The following is a 22,533-nucleotide window of genomic DNA, read 5'->3' on the forward strand; positions in this document are numbered from 1 at the left end:
CCCCAGAACGCGAAAAAAAAAAAAAAATCTTTAGATATTTATAAACCTGGACTAGGAAGGTGGCTCAGGGGTAGAGTGCTTGCCTTGCATGCATAAGGCCCTGGGTTTGATTCCTCAGCACCACATAAGCAGAAAAAGCTGGAAGTGGTACTGTGGCTCAAGTGGTAGAGCGCTAGCCTTGAGCTGAAGAGCTGAGGGACAGCACCCAGGCCAAGTTCAGGCCCCCACGACCGACCAAAAAAATTTTTTAAAAAATGAATAAACCTATACCTTAGCAATTCCACTTGAAGAAATTTACATAAAAATTATTGTAGTTGCAGTGGGGATCGAACCCAGGTCCTTGCACACGCTAGGCCAGTGCTCCACTGAGTTACATATCTCTAGCAGAAAGTCACCTTTTGTTTTTCTCTCCTAATTTTTCCTAGTACTGAAAATTGAACCCATACTCATAGGCCTCATACTCATACGCAAACACTTTCCCTTTTGAGCCTGACCTCCAGCTCAGGAAGTAATCTTAATCATGCACAGAATGCTAGCCGCCAGGAATGCTGCCCTGGTGACATCTACACACAAGAGTGCTCAATTTGAAACCCCCTAATTTCTAGGGAGATGACACTCATTCCCTAATTTATGCAATCACCACAGGATAGAATACTATGCAGCCACTAAAAATGATGTTTTGGAAAGATTTTCAACATGGTGACAATATACGCTTAAATTTTTAATGCCAGATGCCTACATCCTTGACAATATTGGCCCATTCTCTTTCATAGATCAATATATTTCAAAAACCTATTTTATATAATGCCAGAAAATAAACATATACATATATATTTGGGGTTTGAAGTAGCAAGTGTGGATCTGGATGCGTCTGGATTGCAATCTAGCTGTGGGACCCTGGGCTATGATCTGCACAAAGTCATAGAGAACATGGGGAGCTCCACGGGGGGGGGGGGGGGGGGAAGGGAAGGGGGAGGCGGGGGGGGGGGGGGAGGCGGGGGGAGGGGGAGGCGGGGGGAGGGGGAGCCACTTGAAAGGGCCAACACCCACACAGCCCTGGCACAGAGCGAGGCTGGGCAGGTGCCAGGAAGCCCCTCCCGCTCCTGCTTTGGGAAGCCCTCAGGGTCCAGGAGCAGGCCCCTGTGGCTGGTGCAGGTGCACACATTTCAGGCCTCTGCTCTCCGGTAGAAGCAAACCAAGGAGGTGGGGCTGTGGGCGGGCGATGCATGGTGGGCGGTGGCTGAACCCCAGGCTGAGCCGCTCAAGCGCTGTTTTTGTTTCTCAGCCTCACTCGGATCCTCTCAACTTTAATCAGTCACAGTTTTCCCCACGCCCTTGTGATGGCCTGGGAAGCCCAGGCTCTGGGGCGGGGCAGGGGTGAAGCAGAAGGGTCTTCAGGGCCTCCTGGGCCAGAGAACAGGCCACACGCTCCAGCTTGAACGCCTAGCAGCCCAGGTGGCCCCCACACTTCCCCAGCCCCAGCCCACCGGCACCTGCTGGCTCTGGTCTGTCGAGTCCCGTATCCTGGCCCAGTGACTGGTGGGAGCTGCCACCTCCTCGGAAAACCAGGGCTGAGGGCGTGGGCCTGGGAGGGCGAGGCTGGGTGAGGGGGAAGGAGGTGGAGAGCCTCTGTGTGGGGAGACCCGGCTGGGCCCCATCCAAGCACCTGGCTGTGTGGTCATCCCAGCTACAACACACACAGGCATGCACCCACACACATGCACACGCATGCACACATGCGCACGCACACACAAGCGCTTCAGCAGCCTGGGATGGGGCATAGAATTTGTACCCTTTGGACCTGGGAGGTGGGGTGAGGTTCCCTGGGGGAGGAACCCTCGGCTGCTGCTCCCCCTTCTCCCCTTCCTCTCCCTCCTCCCCCTCCTCCCCTTCCTCTTTGTCCCTCTCCTTCCTCCCAAAGCCCAGCTCTGGGAGGCCAGAAAGAACCGACGCTCAGCGCTCAGCGCAGGCAGCTTACCTGGGGCAGGTGCCCGTCTAGCAATGTGGAAAAATTCTCTTGGTGTTTTTGACATAAACCCCGCCCGGGCAGAGACATTGTTTTTCTGCCTGCAGCAGGCGATGGAGGCCTGGGGGAGACAGAAGGGGAGAGAAAAACACACAGGTGGACCCAGGGCCGCCCCTGCGTGTCTAGGTCACACTGTGTTCGAGTGAGTGGTAAATTAGGGCCAGAAAAAAAAAAGCAAGCCAGGCGCTGGTGGCTCCCACCTGTCATCCTAGCTACTCAGGAGGCTGAGAGCTAAGGATCACAGATCAAAGCCAGCCTAGGCAGGAAAGTCCATGAGACTCTTATTTCCAATTAACTACCAGAAAGTTGGAAGTGGTGCTCAGCTCTTCAGCTCAAAGCTAGCGCTCTACCACTTGAGCCACAGCGCCACTTCGGGCTTTTTCTGCTTATGTGGTGCTGAGGAATCGAACCCAGGGCCCCATGCATGCAAGGCAAGCACTCTACCACTAAGCCACCTTCCCAGCCCTCACCTGTCTTTCTGACATGAGCTACAAAGGTCATTTGGGCAGTGCCTTATGCCACTGCCCCTGCCCAAGTGATCTGGGATCCACCCCCCAAGGGAAGACCCAGTGATCCCTGTGGCTGGAGGACAGCACCCAGACACTAAGCCAGATTCCCTGGCCTCCAGGGTCCCCTCGGCTGAGGCCAGACTGTGTGGCCGAAACCCAAGCTTTTACCCTTTTTGAACCTGCATTTTCTCATCTGTAAGAGGGAGCCTGTGGCCCTCGGGCTGCAGGGCACAGGCAGGCAGGGTGCTCCATAGAAGTCGCCCACAGGAAGGTGGGTGGGGCTTTGCTCATGGGTAATGCTAGGCACACAAATTATCTTCGTTACCTTTTCTTTTCTTTCGTGTGGTATGGAGGATTGAATTTAGGACCTCATGCTTGCTAAGCTGGCATTAAGCCACACCTCCAACCCCTTTTGGCTTTTGGTTGTGATCAAGGGAAGGTCTTGCTTTACGCCCAGGGTCAGCCTGAGCTGTGATCCTCCTGTTTGTGCTTCCTGTGTTGCAGGGAAAGACTGGAGCATAGCACTGCGTAACTGGGATGGTAGGCACCTAGCCATTGGTTGTGATGGAGTCCTGTGAACTTTTATGCCCAGGCTGGCCTCAAACCATGATCCCCCGATCTCTACCTCCCAAGTGGGTAGGATTACAGGCTTGAGCTATTGTGCTTAACCGTTTTATTTTTCCATTATTTCTGACCCCCCTGACCCTACCCTGACCCCCCCAGCTGCATTCCTCAACTGTTTAAACAGTCCTATCAACGTGGCATCGGGCACACACAGGAGAGAGCCACCGCGTTTAAGATTGGCATCAGAATTGCAAGCGCTTCCTTGTCTCTAGAAAATAAGATTTCTGGCCAGTCCACACAATATACATTTGCGAGAACATCCGTCGTTGCACTCAGAACTCTAAAAATAGTAGAGGGGAAAAAAAAAAATAACCGCTGGGATTGTTCTCTGTTCCACATGAATCACTATAAATATTTCAAATGCCAGCTTGCAGGCCGCCTCCGGTCCCCACTAGATAACAGAGGTAATAAAATGTGTGCTCCGCTCCCTGCGAGTATTTACTGAATGAGGGAAACTATTTGATAGAACCAGGAGGGTTTGCTTTTTTTTTTTCTTTTTCCCTGTGATACTCTTTGGTTAAAAAAAAAAAAAAAAAAGTTTCTTGAGAAATGCAGATGGCATTTTGATTCTGTATTGACAAAGGTGGAGGAATTTGGTTTTTCCCAGGGTGCAGGGAGACAGACGAGGCTGCACGCAGAGAGGGCAAATAAAGAGGTCAGATGGACAGGCTAATTACTGGACGGGAGCACAGCCAGGTCGCAGGCAATAATCACCCAATGCTGGGGATACTCCCAGGGCTCTGAGTAGGAAGGGGGCCCTGGTGGGGGGGAGGGGAGAGGTGGCTAGGCATCCAGAGCTCTGAGCAGCCAGCGGTGTGGCTAACAGGATTAGGCCTCTACCCCTGGCTGGTGGACTCTGCCCTGGCTCTCCTGCTGTGATGGGGGTGGGGAGGGGGACTGCTTGCAGACAAAACAGGATCTCAGCTTTATTCTCCACCTCTGGGAAAGGGGGGCGGGTCGGTTGCACACTGCTGTCCCAGGGCCATCTGGGGGTGGGGGGAAGGGGAAGGCATAGTTAGGCAGCTACACCTGGATGGGGACTGGGGGGGGGGGGGGGGGAGGGCAGGATCCCCAAACTGACGGGAGGGAGGGCATTTAGACCCTGAAAGAAATCACACCTGGCTCTCGAAGCAAGTCTATGGAGGATTTCTGTTATCTACCCCTGGGACATGTTTTCTGATGAACTGCGTTACTTTTAGGATCATACTAAAATAATAATGGATTTTTTTTAAACCCCAAACACTAAAATTGATTTATTGGCAGAAGTGTACAACTCTCTCCCTCCCTCTCCCTCCCTCCCTCCCTCCCCCTCTCTCTCTGTTGTGAGACTTGAACTCTGGGTCTGGGCACTATCCCTCAGTTCTTCAGTTCAAGGCTACCGCTCTACCACCTGAACCACAGAGCCACTTCCGGTTTTCTGGTGGTTTATTGGAGATAAAAGTCTCATCGACGTTCCTGCCTGGGCTGGCTTTGAACCGTGATCCTCAGATCTCAGCCTCCTGAGTAGCTAGGATTACAGGCGTGAGCCACCAGTGCCCAGCTTCTCTCTCTCTTTACTTCTTTCTAGCAGTACTGGGTTTGAATTCAGGGCCTCCAGCTTGCTTCACTTTGTTGTTTGGCTGATGTCCTACTACTTGGGCCATGCCTCCAGCCTGGGTTTTGTTTTGTTTTGTTTTTAATCAGAGATGGGAGTCTCACAGACTTTTTTTTTTTTGCCCAGGCTGACCTCAAAACATGATCCTCCAGATCTCAGCCTTCAGAGTTGGTAGGATTACAAGGATATAAGCCATTAGTGCCAAGCTCAGCAGCACAAAACTCTGACTTGGACAGTGGCCATTTCTACAGGGTAAGGCATCTCTCCCTGGCTGGCAGCACCCAGGGACCACTGCTGGACACCAGGGATGCCCTACAGAGCACACAGGACTGGGGGAGGGTGGGTGGCACCTTTCCTGCCTGTTTATCTCCCGGGGACCCTCAAATGGCAGAGGTGCAGCGGCCCTGCATCTCCATTACTGCTTTCTTGGGCCACACTGTCCCCTGGACAGCCTCTTTGCTGAGCTCCCTGAGCCTGATCAAAACCCAGGCTTCCGTCATTCCCCTCATAATTGGTGTGCCAGCAATGGGGCGTGAACACAGGGCCCTGACCTTCCATTTGGCTTTTTCTGCTCAAGTCTGGTGCTCTACCAATTGAGCCACACCTCCACTTCTGGCTTTTTAGTAGTTACTTGGAGATAAGAGTCTAAGCAGATCCGCCAGTGGTCCAGGGGGCCAGGTCAGCGTGACCCCTCCCCCAGCTTCCCACCTGACCACCGAGGGCAAATGACGCCACCCAGCTGGCTGCGTGAGGCCGCGCCTCCTCTCCCATGAGAGCGGGAATCAGAGAGTCCACGCCATGGATGCTTGAGCGTATTAAGGGTGATGAATAAACCAGCACCTGATTCCTGAGAAGCATATCACTATTATCATCATCACCATCACCATCATCACCACCATTATCACCACCATCAACAACATCACCACGATCGTCACCATCACCATCATTTCACCACCGTTACCATCGCCACCATTATCACTACCAATCATCACCATCATCATCACTGTCACCATCACTATCGCCATCATCACTATTGTCACCTGAAACATAATCATCACATCACCATTATCACCATCCCTACCATCACCACCATTATCACCACTGTCACCATCACCACCATCACCATCACCATCCTTACCACCACCATCACCACCATCACCATCACTACAACCACCATCCTCCATCACCACCATTATCACCACCACCATCGCCATCATTATCTTCAGGTTCTCATTACCCCAGGAGGACCTCGTAGATCCACCCTGCCAAGGTGTGTCACCAACTGCCTGTGGCCATCACCCCTGGAAACATTACTGTTCAAAATTAAGATGTACAAGCCGGGTGTCGGTGGCTCACGCCTGTAATCCTCGCTACTCAGGAGGCTGAGATCTTAGGATGGAGGTTCAAAGCCAGCCCATGCAGGAAACTCCGTGAAACTCTTATCTCCAATAAACCACCAGAAGCCGGGCGCTGGTGGCTCACGCCTGTAATCCTAGCTACTCAGGAGGTTGAGATCTGAGGATCACGGTTCAAAGCCAGCCCGGGCAGGAGAGACCGTGAGACTCCTATCTCCAATAAACCACCAGAAAACCGGAAGTGGCGCTGTAGCTCAAGTGGTAGAGCGCTAGCCTTGAGCTGAAGAGCTGAGGGACAGCACCCAGGCCCAGAGTTCAAGCCCCACGACTGACCGACAAAAATAAATAAATAAATAAAATAAACCACCAGAAAACTGGAAGAGGCCCTGTGGCTCAAGTGGTAGAGCGCTAGCCTTGAGCTGAAGAGCTGAGGGACAGTGCCCAAGCCCAGAGTTCAAGCCCCACGACCAACCAAAAAAAAAAAAAAAAAATTAAGATGTGCAATATGTACAAAATATGCACTGATTCAAAGACTACAAGAATCTTCCTAAAATAACTGATCAATGATGGTATTTTAGATCTAGTGGACTAAATAAACACTGGAAATCCATTTCACTCCCTCCTCTTTATTTTCTGTTTTGTTCTGGTTTGAACTTCGAGCCTGGGTCTCACCACTTAACCCCGGCTAGCCTCTCAATCCTCCTGTCTCAGACCTCATGGTGCCTGGATTATCTGTGTGTGCAGTATGCCTGGACCTCATTTTTGCTTTTAAGTGTGACTCCTAGAAAAATTTAAATGACATAGCTAGCTCCAATTCTGCTTCTACTGCAGCACTGGCCTGGCTGGCAGTTACGTGCTTCGAGCACTTTATAGTTGATTTAGTCAATCAGACAAAGTGGGCAGTCTTTGTAGTCAGAAATATTACAAAACAGAGGAAAAGAGCTAGGTGCCAGTGGCTTCCGCCTGTAATCCCAGCTACTCAGGAGACTGAGATTTGAGTATCTAGATTCAAAGCCAGCCTGAGCAAGAAATCCATGAGACTCTTATCTCCAATTAACTGCCAAAAATCCAGAAGTGGGGCTGTGGCTCAAGTGATGATACAGCACTATCCATGAGTGAAATGGCTCAGGGACAGCACCCAGGCCCTGAGTTCAAGCCCTATTAATGGCCCACACATATGCACGAACATGTATACACAAACACACACACACACATACATATAGACACAAAACTAATAAGGAGCAATGTCTGCAGGTAAGATGTGGAGCACTGTCCCACTGTTACAGATGAGAAAGCTGAGCAGGGCTGGGACAGGAGAGCTTGCCCTGAGCGCTACCCAGAGCACTGGGCTTCCTGCTGCTCTCCGCTGGCCTCTGTTTCTCTCTGGGTTCTGAAATTCCCTACAAGATTCTCTCCTGGCCTTAGGCACCATTAAGTAGGCAGTGATCCTCGCTGCCTGCCCCGCTACATTCAGAAGCTGTTCCTGCCCCCAACCCCTTCCCTGCTTCCAGTCAACTATACTCATGCATGCATTCATGCAGCAGGCATAGGCTGTTCTTACATTATAGTAGTTTGGTGCAGGAGTTTCAAATTTGAGCGCTTTCATGAAGCTTGGCAGTTGGAACATGCTAGAGCAAGAAGTGCTGAAGTCTTTCTTCGATACAAACTCTGACGGGAGGGTGTATGCATTTGCTGCAGGATACTTAGAAATAATGGTCTTCAGCCTGGCACACTGGAGGAGGAAAGCAAAGGAGGCTGTGTTAGGGGTGAAGAGACAGCTGAGAGGTGGGCCCCATACCAGGACCTCGGGAACTCTCTGAAAGGTGAAGCTGAGCGCATCATGAAGATAGATGGACCTCTGCAAGTTCAGGCCTACTTTGACTTGTGTAAACTACTTCAGGTTATTCTGCTTCTGAAATAATTTTGCAATTAATGCATTTCCACCCAATTACACTTGACCTTGCAGCTGCTGGGTAATTTATTCAAGGGAATTTTGTTATTAGTGGTGGTGATGGTTGTGGGGCTTGAACTCATGGCCTGGGCTCTGTCCCTGAGCTCTTGTTTTGTTTTGGGCAGTTGTGGGGCTTGATCACAAGGCCTGGGTGCTGTCCTTGAGCTGTTTTGCACAAGGCTAGTGCTCTACCACTTTAAGCCACAGCTCCACTTCTGGTTTTTGAGTGGTTAATTGGAGATAAAGAGTCTCACGGGACTTTTCTGCCTGGGCTGGCTTTGAACCATGGTCCTTAGATCTCAGCCCTGAGTAGCTAGGATTACAGGTATAAGCCACTGGTGCCCAGTTAAGGGAATAATTTAGACTTTCACCCCGACCCTGATCTCTCAACCCAAACCCTCTTCTGAGGGAACCCTCCTGCCTTGCCTCTCAGAGCAACCCTCAGAACATCTTAAAGGCCTGGGGCTGCCCAGTGTACTCTGGCCACCGCCTCCGCCCCCCCATGACCATTTCCATGAAACCATACAATGAGTATGCCATTTCAACGCAACCAACACCATGCTAAACTATGCTCAGCTAAAAGACAAACAGAATCAATGTTTGCCAGGTGAATGGGGACAAAAGCCATTGAAACTGGCGTGATAACATCACCTCGCCCACAGAGTGTGTGGCTGGCACTGGAGTCGGAGAAAGCACAAGAAAATGTGCCATCACAGCCTGGGACTTCAAGCTTGGGAACATCGCCCTGGACAGGGATCAGGAACGAGATGAACACGGGGAGGTGGGGGGCTGAGAGAGGGCGCTGGTCCCCCACCCCACTCTGCTCTGTGCTCTCTGGCGACGGTCTGGCCTGCTCTGTGGACACCCACGGGGGTGGGGGGAGGGTATATGGTAGGCGAGGGCTCACCGCAGAGGAGTGTCCTCAGCCTGGGCCCAACCTGGGCCCAACCTGGGTTCCAGTCCCAACCTGGCCTCCTTCTCACGGCCAGGATTTGTTCCCACGCTGGTAGGTGCCTTGCCTTTGCTCTTTTGACCAACTGTTTTCCAAGTGTTTTTGCTGCGTTTGATTTTCATGGCCACCCCGTGTGGTGGGTGTTATAATGAACTCTGCTTTTCAGATGAGGAAACTGAGCTTTTGCGGGTAAAGTGGTATTGGCAACTCTCTCAGCCGGGCAGCTTGCCTCCACCCTGCAGTGGTAACAAAGCAGAGGCATGGCCCTGGACCACAGAAACCTTTTTCCATCATGAAAGTTGTGGGTGTACATGTGTGTGTGCATGCGCGTGCACACCAGCACTAGGGCTCGAGTTCACTTTTGCACTCAAGGCTAGTGCTCTACCACTTAAGGCATACCTCCAACTTCTGGCTTGTTTGGTAGTTAATTGGAGATTCGAATCTCATGACCTTTCTGTCCTAGTGGGCTTCAAATCTAGATCCTCCAGATCTCAGCCTCCTGAGTAGCTAGGATTACAGGTGTGAGTCCCAAATGCCAACTGTGACTTTTTTTTTTTTTTTTTGCCTTAAAAGAATTATTTATTTAGGGGGGAAAATGTTTAACAAAATTCCCCAGTCATAGCAGTTACATCAGATGCTGTAATAGGATTCGTTTCAGAAGACAGCCAAAGCCACACTCACTCACCCACACACCCCACCCTGGTGTGCCTGCCAAACCTGTGGTCTCCAGCCTGGCCACACACGGGCATTTATGAACCTCTTTCTGGCTCGTGTGAACATCTCCAGGCCCACGCCTGCCACCAAGGACATGGAGGAGGGCCTCCCAAGCCCCCTCCCACCTGCCTCCCTCGGCCTCCTCCCAGGGAGTCCTGTGAAAAATCCCGGAGGAAGGATCTGGAAGTTATATTCACGAGGTGCTTTCTATCATTTGGGCTTAGAGAGATGACAGGTCCTCTCAAAAGGCTGGGTGTAGCTCTACTGACAGCCATGAGGAAGTTTCGGAGATTTATAGGGCCTTGGAGTTTCTTGGTCAGCCTCACCCTGTAACCATAACCCTCTGACCATCGGGATTTCTGTCTGGTGCTTTAATTCTCTGAGACAATGGGATGTGGACATGGAGAAGGTGCTAAACGTGAAAGTCACTAGGAAAGGCGTGGAGAATGGCATTTTCTTCCGGGTCAGAAAGGAAATAGGCCAGATGTGGGCATCTCCTACCAGATCTGACCAACCACTTCAGGCCTCTGCCCAGTGATGTAAGAAATTCAGTGTCTAGAAATACAAACCTGAAGTTCCAGAGCTATAGGAGGGAGGGCAGATCAGGGGCTCCCTTCTTCTGAAGTTGGTTCTAATATATATATATTTTTTGGGGGGGTCCAGTTTTGGGGCCTGAACTCTGGGCCTGGGCGCTGTCCCTCAGCTCTTCAGCTCAAGGCAAGCGCTCTACCACTGAGCCACCTTCTCAGCCCGATGGTTCTAATATTTTTTTAGCAGTACTGGAATTTGAACTCAGGGTCTCATGCTCCTGCCATTAAGCCACGCTGCTAGCCCTTCTTTGGTACGGGTTATTCTGAGATAGGGTCTCACCTTTTGCCAGGCACTTACCTGGACTGCCCTCCCCCTAGGGGTCCTGAGTTGGAATGACAGGCCTGTACCACCATGCCTGCCTTCTTTTCAGTTAGACTCTCAAACTTTTTTTGCGCTAGCTGGCCTGGAATCACAGCCCTCCTGATCATAACGCCCCTCAGAGGTGGGTTAACAAGTATATATCACCGAACATGATTATCCAGTGAGAAGAGTCTAGAGCTGGCTTTGAACTGTGATCCTCAGATCTCACTCTCCTGAGCAGCTAGGGTTACAGGTGTGAGCGACTGGCACCTGGCAGAATTTTTCTTTTTCTAAAGACCTAAGGGGCCTGATTAGCCTCAATTGTACTCCAGTCTCCTCTTGAGTCCCCTTTCCCCAAATGGCCCAGCCTTGGAACTTGCAAAGCGGCTGCAGGTAAAGCCTGGCAGGACAGGGACCGTGCGGCTCCCTCCAACGGCTCCACATCACGGGCAGAGGAGCCGTCCGCCACTGGACAAGGCTGTCATGTTTATCATGTTTTGCAGTTTCACAGAGTGTTTGACTCACTGCGATTTACGGAGTGCCTCCAGGGAGTCTCCGCTTTATGAGGCAACCAGAACGGAGGGGGACGTGCGCCTGGGCACAGTGAGCCGCCACCGCTGACTCAGGCCACAGCGTGAGTCTCTCCTCCTAGGCCCGCACTGGGAAACGACACTTCTTTTCCCAGATTGCTTCTGGGTGTTTTTCTCTAGCGAGGGGTGAGGGGCCGGGGCAGAAAGTTGGCTGGAGGCCCGTCTGCCCTGTGAACTTGCTTGGGGCACATGCAACCTTGGGTGAACTGCAAGCCCTGTTTGACCTTGAATACGACTCTGCCCAAGTCAGCGTCCAATACAGAGCAGCTACACTCAGTGTATGTTAAATAGTTCATTTGTGTAGTTTTACAATTTCAATTTCAACCGGGTGCTAGTGGTTCACGCCTGTAATTCTAGCTACTCAGGAGGCTGAGATAGGAAGATCACAGTTTGAAGACAGATTAGATTGACAAACCCAGGAGATTCTTACCTCCAAGTAACCAGCAAAAGCCAGGAGAGGAGGTGTGGCTCAAGTGGAAGAGTACCAGCCTTGAATGGAAATGCCAAGTGGAAGCTTAAGGTCCTGAGTTAAAGCCTTGGTACTGGAACAAAAATATGTGCATGCGCATGTGCGTGTGTATGTGTGTATATACACATGCGCATGCACGTGTGTGAATTTCTATGTCAGGCATCGTAATAAATCTATTTGAAAGGCTTATTATACTTAAAGAGAAAAGGAGGCACATATGCTTTGTGACTGTTTGAGTCTGGCTTTGCCTTCTTTCTCTCTTTTCTTCCTTAGTTTGGCTCTTTTCCCTGTCAAGAAAAGGACTACCAGGCTGAGGCTGTGGCTCACTGGGACGTTTTTGCCTAGCATGCTGGAAGCCCTGAGTTCTAATCTTGCACATGAATGTGCACACGTGCGCGCGCACACACACACAAAGCCAGGGCCAGGGTCACCTCCTCCTGCAGCTATCTAATTACTAGCACCATCAGGGAACAAAGCCCCCACAGGGAATAATTCAGGTGCAAAGCTTACTTTTCTTTTCACTTCCATCTTCTTCTCAATCACTTGTGTAACCCAATTACTTTACACAAGTATAAAAATCATTGTGGAGCTTGGTGTCATGGCTCGTACCTATAATCCTAGCTACCCAGGAGGCTGAGATCTGAGGATCATGGTTTGAAGCCAGCCCAGGCAGAAAAATCCATGAGACTCTTATTTCCAATTAACCAACCAAAAAAAACCCTGGAGCTGTAGCTCAAGTGGTAGTGTGCTAGCCTTAAGCAAAAAACCAAAACTAAACAAACAAACAAAAAAAACCCTCAAGGACATGCCCAGACCCAGAGTTCAAGTCTCAGAACTAGAAAAACAAATCATTTTGGTGCCACACATGGGAGAAGACTATCTTGCTGGCCTGGTAAGCTGGGTGGTCACACCGGGGTTTGGATGGCAGGGTCTGAATATCCCTGAGCTGCTCTTGGGCATCACGGGGGGTGGGGGAGGGGGACGATAATACAGCTTAGCACCACAGGGCCCTGTTTACCTACGTGAGATCTGAGGTGGGGACTGGGTCTTCATCAGGACCACACAGACCCCGCGAGAGAATGGCCCAGATGGCCAACCTATGGCTATGGAGGAAACTACCACCTTACTCCAGAGGAGGGCTCTCACCATGGAAGGAAAAGCGCATGTGCCTTTCTTGGACAGCGAGACACTGTTGGAGACAGGAGACTGGTGGATGACATTGTAGAACCCAGGACCCGGGCTGTCATCCTGGACGGGAAGAGAAGGCGGCATCAGGCATGTATGCAGTTCCAGCGTGCTTCACACTAAGTCTGAAATCCCACGGCTCAGACAGGCACCTGTCATGCCACCAGAGCTGACAGCGCGGCTTCCCACCAGATGGTGGAGCCGGAATTCCTCCCCAGGCCCAGGCTGCCAAGGAAAGCCCTGGCTCTTTCCACTACACTGTCCCACATACCAGAACACTGTTGTTTATTTGTGTCATTAGGAAAATGAGCATTAAAAAGTGTGGCTGCCGTGCACACCAGCGTGGCCGGCTTTGGGCCAGCCGAGCCCTGGGGAAGGGAAGGGTGACGGATCAGTGTATTAACCACACCCCACCTGACTCAGCTTCCTTCTTGGCCGCAGAGACTGCAAGGGAGTGTTTCTGTTTATAAAGCAAAATGAAATAACAACCTTCATCCAAATGGGGCCGGCCCACGGGCCTGCGTGCTCGGTGAGCCAGGACGCTGCGCTAGGCGGGACTGGCAGGAGCTGCTCGCAGAGCAGCATGTGCTGCCGCAGTACACTGGACACCCACCCCATCTTCCTCGGTAGTTCCCAGGGGGACATTGGCAACGGAAGTTGGTCAACAAGTGGCATGAAATAATGAAGGTTCTTCAGGGCCTCCCGAGCTCACGGGCCCACCTTGGTGCCAGGCCAAGCCTGTCAAAACTTGTCTTGTTTGGGCCATCACCCAAACTGCCACCCTCAGTTTAGGGCAGACCAGTCTATTCCCTATCCTACTGCTGTAAGCGGGCAGAACCTGATGCATGGGGTCCCATCCCCTTCACACACCAAGCCCTGGGCCGTGGGAGTGTTACCACTTAAAGGAAACTGAGGCCCAGAACTAGAACCCCCCCCCCACCTCCACCAACTAGAAGAGGTGAACCTTGGATTTGCATTCAGGAAGCCTGGCTTTAGCCCTGGTTGACTCCAATCTGTCATCTAAGCGCATCTTGTCTCTACCGCTCCTACTGGCTTCTTTAGGGGCAGAAAGCAAGCTTGGGCCATCGCCAGCGCCTTCCAGAACTTTCCATTCTGGCTGGGGCAGATCACCATTCTGGTGGGTGGGATCAGGAGAGCTGGGTCCTGTGCTATGGGTGACCACAGTTGCTGGTGGGCAGAAGCTGCCTTCCAGGGACCTGGGATGGCCAGCAGGAAGGCCCACTAGAGCCAGAACCCTGGTGTTATGGGTGCTGATGTGAAGATCCATGGGAGAAAAGGACCTTCCTTCCTCCCTCCTTCCCTCTCTTCCTTTTCCTTCCCTCCTTTTTTTTTTTTTTTTTTTAATTAATACTGAGGTTTGAACTCAGAGCCCTGTGCTCACTCAGTTTTTTTGCTTATCGCTGGTACTCTACTACTTGGGCCATACCTCCAAGCCCTGCTTTTTGCTAGTTAATTGAAGATACAAGTCTCATGGACTTTTCTGCCCAGACTAGTCTCAAACCATAATCTTCCAGATCTCAGTCTCCTGAGCAGCTAGGATTACAGGTGTGAGCCTGTAAGCGGTGGTTTCTGTGTGCCCACTTTTTCCCAGGCTCTACGCCTAGCACAGTTTGTTTTAGAGATGAGAAGATCCAAGGTCATTCCACTAGTAAATGTCAGGCAGTCTGACTACAAAGTCTAATATTATTCATTGATTGATTGATTGATTCATCCATCCATCCATCCATTCAAGTGTTATTAGGGATTGAACTCAGGGACCGGAGCTTGAAAAGCAAGTGCTCTGCCACTTGAACTTTATCCCAACCTTTTTTACTTTTTGTTTGTTTCTCAGATAAGGTCTCCAGCTTTTTGCCCAGGCTGGTCTCAGAGCCCTCATCCTCCTACCTAGCTGGAATTACAGGCGTGTACCACCACACCTGGCCCCAGGGCCTACTCCTAACCACAGAACCAAACTAACAGATGAGATCATATAGGATGAAAGAAAAAAAAAATATCTCACTGGGTTATGAATCAGGAATTCTGTTGGGGCCTCAGTTTCCTTGCTTGTAAATCCAATATGTGGGCCCCTGGAATATCGCTGAGCTTCCACAGTCCCTAAGTTTAAGGATGATTGTCATAGGAATGGTACATGTGCCTCTTTGAGGTATAAGCCATGGGCAGAGAAGACCTAGATCTCTAAGCCCTTGATCTGTCCCCATACACTCAAGCCTGCCATTTGCTCCCAGGAATTTCTGGGCACGTGGATGCCTAGGATAATGGTCGGGACCTTTCCCAGTTACATTAGAATAGCAGATGAACCACAAATACTTGGTCTAGTATAAGTATATCCTGTGATATATTTGGGACATACTTAGGCTAAAATAGATTATATCTACCTGGAATTCTAATTCAAATTAACCTCATGTACTTTTTTTTTTTTAATTTGCTAAATCCAACAACCCCACTGGGCCCCCACCGTATTTTAACTGCCACACTGTGAGCTGGCCCAAGTCTGAAGCAAACAGGCAGAAAGGCCTGTCACCACGAAGCCTGCAGGAAGCAAGTGCCGCTTGTGGCTCTTCATGCATATCCAAAGAGGGCTCCTTAGGCTGCAGCAAGCAGCATGCGAAGGAACTGCTGGAAATAAGTTTTGCTAGTGGTCACCTACCATTGGCCATTGGCCAAAGCTACAGCTGGGAGCCGCAGCTGGTTAACCTCATGAAATACCCAAGTGGGTATTTGAAAGGCTTATTATACTTCAAGAGAAAAGGAGGCACATATCCAGTAGTTAATCTAACTTAATCCAGGAGTTAAATCCCACTGCGGACAACTCAGCCCTGCTCCTGCAGCTTGGAGAAGCGTGGGGAAGACTTTTCTCTGGAGGGATAACAACTCACACGGTGAGCGTCATGTGACTAGCGGCAGGGGTGAGTTTACACCTCTCAAAGAACATCCCAGAGGTCAAGGATCCAGGTTGGGATTGGTATGTCTTGGCTGAGATCACCTCAGATGGTAAGGATCAAATAACACCAAAACGGAGGTGGGGGGGGGAGGGGAAGCAGAGAAGTCATATGGATTATGGATTAGAGCTGGTGACCAGCTCAAGTGGGATCCATGGAATCCCCGTGGGGCCTGCCGCCTCCACTGGCCTCCCAGCCTCCATTACATGAACAGATGCATATGAAGCCGGGTGACCACTGCCATCCTGCTCATACTCACTGCATTGCCTTCAACAGCCTCATGGAGCCAGGAATGCACCCACCTCTCCACACAGGCAAAGACCTTCAAAATGAGCCATAGAAAAGGGTGAGACCCCCCCCCCCTTCCCACCTCCCCACCCCCTCCCCCGGCCAGGTGTGTACAACCTGGCTCCATTTGGATCAAGTGCACTCTGAGAACTCATCAGGATTTGAGTCCCGGGTGGGCAGCCTCTGCATAGGCCCAAGAGTGCAACAATGACCTACAGCCACCCAATCTCACAGGCTGGAAGAAGTAAGAAGGGAGGGGGAAGGGTCTTGACCAGGTGCCAGGGGCTCACCTGTAATCCCAGCTACTCAGGAAGCTCAGATCTGAGCATGGAGATTTGAAACCAGCCCAGATAGGAAACTCTGTGAAACTTTTTTTTTTTGGTTGGTCGTAGGGCTTGATTGAACTCTGGGCTTGGGCGCTGTCCCTCAGCTCTTCAGCTCAAGGCGAGTGCTCTACCGCTTGAGCCACAGCACTACTTCTGGTTTTCTGGTGGTTTATTGGAGATAAGAGTCTCACGGCGTGTCCTGCCCCAGGTGGCTTTGAACTGCAGTCCTCAGATCTCAGCCTCCTGAGTAGCTAGGATTACAGGTGTGAGCCACTGGTACTAGGCTTTGTGAAATTCTTATCTCCAATGACTCACCCCAAAATCTGGAAGTGAGACTGTGGCTGAAATGGTAAAGCACCAGCCTTGAGTGAAAAAAACTAAAGGATAGCACCTAGGCACTGAGTTCAAGCCCCAGAAATGGCACAAAAAGGGGAGAAGAGCTTGACCACCCCACCCCCAGGTCCCTCACAGGCTAGGGGAGATTTCACAGGGTGCAGCCTGGAGCCAGGCTCAGCTTCAGACACACTCGTTTTTGCCCTGATTCAGAAGCGTTGTTGTCAGTCCTTTCGTGTGTATCAAATCACTGATTCATGGAAGCGTTTTCTTTCCTATGAACGCGCTCCTCCCTGTGCTTTAGTCTTAGGGTGTCTTAGGAGCAGGCACCCACCTGCCCCAGTGACTTCTTCAGCCCTACATGGCTTTCCTAAAGTCATGGGAGTACTAGCCACAAGGCCGGAGGGCTGGCAATGCCCCCCAAGGCTCCGGCCCTCCCAGCCTCAGTACTCCTGTACGGGCCCTTGGGTTCAACCATCTGAGATTAAGCCAGGGACAGGAGGCCGAGACAGAGGGAGAGGGAGATAGCACTTCCAGGGAGAGGAAGTAAGGGGGAAATGGGGAGACTGGGACCCTGGCAGAGACAAACGGGGACCTGGTCTTTGCCCACTGTTGGCCTTTCTAGGTCAAAAATATAATCAGCTCAGCAGACGGAGCAGCAACATGAGTCAAAAGCAGGCCTGCTCACCTGGGAGAGCAGCGGTGAGACTGTTTCCCAGGGTCCCCCCTCTCTTTCTTCAGTAGCCCCATGAGACTCTCCACTCTCCAAGTGGGACGTGGGTGAAGATTCAGCTCCACGGACATCCATGGACCGCCCGCAGTGCACCAGAGCCCTGCTGGGGGCAGGGGCAGGGAGCAGAGCCTCTCAGCTGCTCATAAAGGGGCTGGTGGAGCTGTGTCAAAACTCTGGAGGAGCCGGGCACCACTGGCTCACGCCTGTAATCCTAGCTACTCAGGCGGCTGAGATCTGAGGATTGCAGTTCAAAGCCAGCCTGGGCAGGAAAGACTGTGAGACTCTTATCTCCAATTAACCACCAGAAAACCAGAAGTGGTGCTGTGGCTCAAGTGGTAGAGCTCAGTCCTAGAGTTCAAGCCCCATGACTGACCAAAACAAACAACAACAACAAAAAAAAAAAAAAACTGTGGAGGAGGGCTGGGAAGGTGGCTTAGTAGTGGAGTGCTTGCCTAGCATGAAGCCCTGGGTTCCATTCCTCAGTATCACATAAACAGAAAAAGCCAGAAGTGGTGCTTTGGCTCAATCAGTACAGTTCTAGCCTTGAGCAAAAGAAACTCAGGAACAGTGTCAGGCCCTGAGTTCAAGCCCCAGGTCTGGGGGAAAAAAAAAACAAAAAACAAAAACTGTGGGGGACACACAGGGAGTATAGCTCATGTTCACTCTAGTATCATGGACTTGGGAAGAACAGATTACACCACCAGAGTTGGAGCAAATGCACTATAGGATCTTTGCATTGTCTAGCAATTGTCTAGCATTGGCTAGGCTGATACTGCCATTTTGAAGAAGAGGAAAGAGATGCAAAGACACCATATGTCAAGGTCCTTAGGGCTATACACAGCCCAGGAATCCATGACCACAACTCAGGGACAGAATCTGGGAGGTAGAGAGAAAATGTCCAGCAGGCTTGGGGGCTGTACCCTGTCCAACACCATGAAGGTAAAGTAGCCCACAGACTGGTAAATAATTATATATAATTATTATATGTACAATTATATATATATGTATATAAACACTTTTAGGATGTTTTCCTTCTAGCAGCCCAAATTGCCTGTCCAGACACTGAGATCTGGAAAGGTCTGTGGTGCCCAGCAGGGAAGGTGAATGGGAGTCCCAGGGGCACAGGTTCCCAGGGATCACATGGGTCACTGAGGGGCAGGCTGTTGGAGGTTCTGGCTTCCAGAAGGGCGGTAAGGAGATCTAGAGGCTGTTGCTAATTTGTGTTATCTTATGAAATCACTAGGTGGTGGCTCTAACTTCTCGAAGCTCATCTCCCTCAGGAAAAATAAGAGCATGGAGCAAGGCCTCATTTTCCTGCCTTTATGACTTGAGACCTTAGAAATTATATAATGCAAATCTGAGGTTTCACATAAGCAAACTGGCACACAGGAAAGTCACGTGGCTGACCTAAAGGTTCCCAGTTACAGAGAGAATAAAACACCACTGGGAACTTGGATCTGTGGGTCCCAACATCCCTTCCATGAAATTCCATTCTTTAAACAATGTTGCCAGGCACCAGTGGCTCATGCCTGTAATCCTAGCTACTCAGGAGGCTGAGATCTGAGGATCGAGGTTCAAAGCCAGCCTGAGCAGGAAAGCCCATGAAACTCTTATCTCCAATAAACTACTTAGAAAACCCGAAGTAGCGCTGTGGCTCCAGTGGTAAAGCGCTCACCTTGAGCTAAAGAGTTCAGGGATAGCACCCAGGCCCAGAGTTCAAGACCCACAACCGAAAAAAGGAGTGTTTTTGTTTTTGTTTTTTAAACAAAATGTTTTAAAATACTTAAATAGAGGCTTCTCTCATTTTCAAATGAATGCAACCACATTTGAAAAGCTGGAATAAGACTTCTGAACAGTTTTTATTTGATGCTGCCTATAGATATGGCTGGGTGCCACCCTGGCTCCTTTGGGGAGGGGAAAATGTTAGTATTTTAAATGCCAACTTTCAGTTTCTGGACCTGAGTCTTCAGAATGGAACTCGGTCTGTTTCGCCAGGGCTGGCTGTCATCAACCAAAGGTGTAGCTTTGTGGGTCACAAAGGCAGGTGTGGCGCGGTGTGGATACAGTACAAGATTTACAGAAAGCTAAGCCTGGGCTGAGGTCTAATTCTTTCGATGTTGATTCAGCAGTGATTTATTTAGAGTCTCTTATGTGGCAAACCTGCTGTTAGGTGACAGTGGGTGGACCACTTAGCGCCCCTAAGCCTCCATTTCCTCTTCTGTTAAATTTGGACAATGAACCCTTCCTCTTTGCATAGTGCAACCCACAAATGCTTGGCACAGGGTGTGTGGGGGGTGGGGTGGGGGGGGGATCCATCAGTAAGTGGTGACTGCCATTCTTTTGATTGGAAGCTGGGCTGCGGAGACTCTGAAGGCAGAAAGCAGCTTAGCATCAAATTGATAAATGAAAAAGCAGGGAGGAAATGGGGGAGAGGCTACCAATTAAACTAGGGAAGACTAAAGAAAGTAGAGAAATGTCTAAACAAATATTTAGCATCCTTGGGGAAACCTACAAATGATTTAAAAATCGTGTGTGTGTGTGTGTGTGTGTGTGTGTGTGTGTGTGTGTGAACACTATATTCTCTAGTGTTTGCTTCTTAGATCTGGAAAGCACCAGACAGAAGCTCAAGTAACTTAAAGCATCCTCCTGTTGGGTATTCTTGCCCACCAGCAGGCTCCAGGCCAAGGGTAGAGGGGAACTGCCAAGGCTCCAACATCATGCCTCATCTGTGTTCAGGACCCTTTGCCCCCTGACAAGGTGGAAGGGGTCAGCAAAAGGTAACTGAGGCAGACACAGATCCAAAGGAGTGCTGTTCTCTAGGACTTCCTTAGACGGAGGATGAAAATTTTAGACTCTAAAGACACTGGCAAGTTTCTTCTGCCCCCTGCTGGTGAGAGAGAAGGTCAGACCCCAGAGATGCCAAATTAAATTAAGGCCTGGCTAAGGCCCTTGTAGATCAGAAGGGAACAGTGGCAGAGATCTGAGCAAGGAGGTGTGGATGGAGAGAATGCAAACAGGAGTAATAAGACATTGCTTAAGGAAGTTTTTCCAAGAGTTTTTCCTCATCATAAAGGTAATTCTAATATTAGTTCTTTTTTACTTTGTGTTATTTGAAGAAAATCGGGTAATTTCCTCTTGTGCTGAAAGAATTACTTTCTACTTGATACATATAGAATTGGAGGACTTTATATTCTCATTATTGTATATATATTTATATTTAAAATATATTATATATAGTATATTGTTATATTCTATAAACATTAGATAGATTAGACAGACAGATAGAAGGAATTTTTTTAAATCAGGGCATGTCAGTATATGTCTGTAATCTCTGCATTTAAGAAACTGAGGCAGGAAGAATTTGAATTTGAGGCCAGCCTGGGCTACATAGAGACCCCTAATCTAAATATATAGACACACACACACACACACAGTATTCCCTGTTTTTGACACCTTAGGTTTCCTTGGCTGAAATATCCATTAAGCACCATGCTAGCAAATGCAGAGCCTGAGTTCTACTCCAGTATTGCCCTGCACCTAGTTGGAGGCAGCCATGGATCCCTGGGGACACCACTGCCCTCTACTGTTCGTAGAGAGACAGAACAGCTTGTCTCACGAGGCTACAATCCAGACAAAAAGAACAATGCCCTTACCTTTTTGTGATAAAATCTCTTTGCTTTCACATTAAATCCTTTCTTCTCTGTTTCAGGAGGTACTGCAAATTGGACTTTAGAAGGAATGGAAGACTGTGTTGGATACGCAGCAGTAAAACCTTAAACAGAAGAGAAACTTGCATTTTGACAAGTGATAAACATGAAACCCAATTAGAAAAAAACCAACACGCTCCCATTTCTTTTTCTTTTCCTTGTAATAAGTTCTGGGGGTTATCCCCCGCACCCCTGCCGTCTAGCAGCAGTGAACACACTGAAGCCCCTTCAGTCTCAGGAATAGGATGACAGCCTGGAGGAGCAGGCAGAGGGCGGAGCCAGTACCCACTTTCCTCAGCTGTCAGTCAAGCATCATGAAGATGGAGAGGGGTAGAAGAAATCCCACTCAAGTGGTAAAGTGCCAGCCTTGAAGGGGAAGGTTAAGGAACAGCAACCAGACCCTGAGTTCAAGCCTAGTAGCTACACATACACACACACACACACACACACACAACTGCTATTCTTGCCAGATACATGGAAATCACAAGTCTGCTTTTTTTGTTGTCTAAGAGATGCTCCCATTCCCCCCTCAACCATTTTTTTGGGGGGGACAATCCTCAGGCATTCTCCCTCCCCTGATTTACTCCATTCCCACTGACTCCTGAATGTAGGCCGGGGATACTCTTCTTCCACACGCGATTACACACAACATGCACACGTGTGATTTGCGTTCACCAGACCTTTCTGTAAGACACGCCTCGGCTGTTTGGCAGGCTGATCCTCTTGCTGTGTGGTGGTGGTGTCCATGTTAGCCAAGTGACATTCTGTCACATGACCCTTTGGTTTCCAGAAAACCTCTGCTAACTGCCCTCCTCAACACCTGAAAGGGCAAAACGCAGAGAGGTCCAGCACCACGCCACACTGAGGCCACTGACTCTGCAGGTGGGAATGAGCCATCTTGGGGGACTGCAGTTGAGACCCACCCGCTGCTGCACCCACACCCAGGGACCAATCACACAGCACTGCTGTGTGGGAGCAGGGGAGCTCTGCTCACGCTCAGAGTGCCTCGTGCAGGCAGTGGAGCTGATGCTTCGAAGTTCAATTTTACATTCTAGATTCTGTTCTATGGAATGCAAAGCTGGGCGCCCCCCCCCCCCACACACCATTTGTGGCTCATGCCTATAATCCTAACCACTCAGCTGGCTGTGATTTGAGAATTGAGGTTTGAAACCAACCTTAGAACAACTTGAGAGACTGCGTTGGGAATGTGGCTTAGTGGTAGAATGCTTGCCTAGCATGCATGAGGCCCTGTGTTCAATTCCTCAGTACCACACACAGAGAAAAGGTTGTAGGTGGAGCTATGATTCAAAGTGGTAGTGTGCTAGC

General features: G+C 50.0%; 1 protein-coding gene across 1 annotated transcript in view; it reads right to left on the reverse strand.

Moving 5' to 3' along the window:
- Positions 1-21,954, reverse strand: part of Stpg1 (sperm tail PG-rich repeat containing 1) — a 34,640-nt gene extending 12,686 nt beyond the window's left edge. The window contains exons 1-5 of the mRNA XM_042688431.1: positions 21,888-21,954; positions 21,154-21,272; positions 12,822-12,923; positions 7,670-7,840; positions 1,979-2,087 (exon numbers count right to left, since the gene is read on the reverse strand). Coding sequence (XP_042544365.1) covers positions 1,979-2,087; positions 7,670-7,840; positions 12,822-12,923; positions 21,154-21,272; positions 21,888-21,954 — 568 coding nt within the window. The remainder of the gene's footprint in view (positions 1-1,978; positions 2,088-7,669; positions 7,841-12,821; positions 12,924-21,153; positions 21,273-21,887) is intronic.
- Between the last annotated feature and the right edge of the window lie 579 nt (positions 21,955-22,533).

Source organism: Dipodomys spectabilis, unplaced genomic scaffold (genome assembly GCF_019054845.1).
Source record: "Dipodomys spectabilis isolate Male_0828 unplaced genomic scaffold, ASM1905484v1 ptg000118l, whole genome shotgun sequence".
NCBI classification, from domain to species: Eukaryota; Metazoa; Chordata; class Mammalia; order Rodentia; family Heteromyidae; genus Dipodomys; species Dipodomys spectabilis.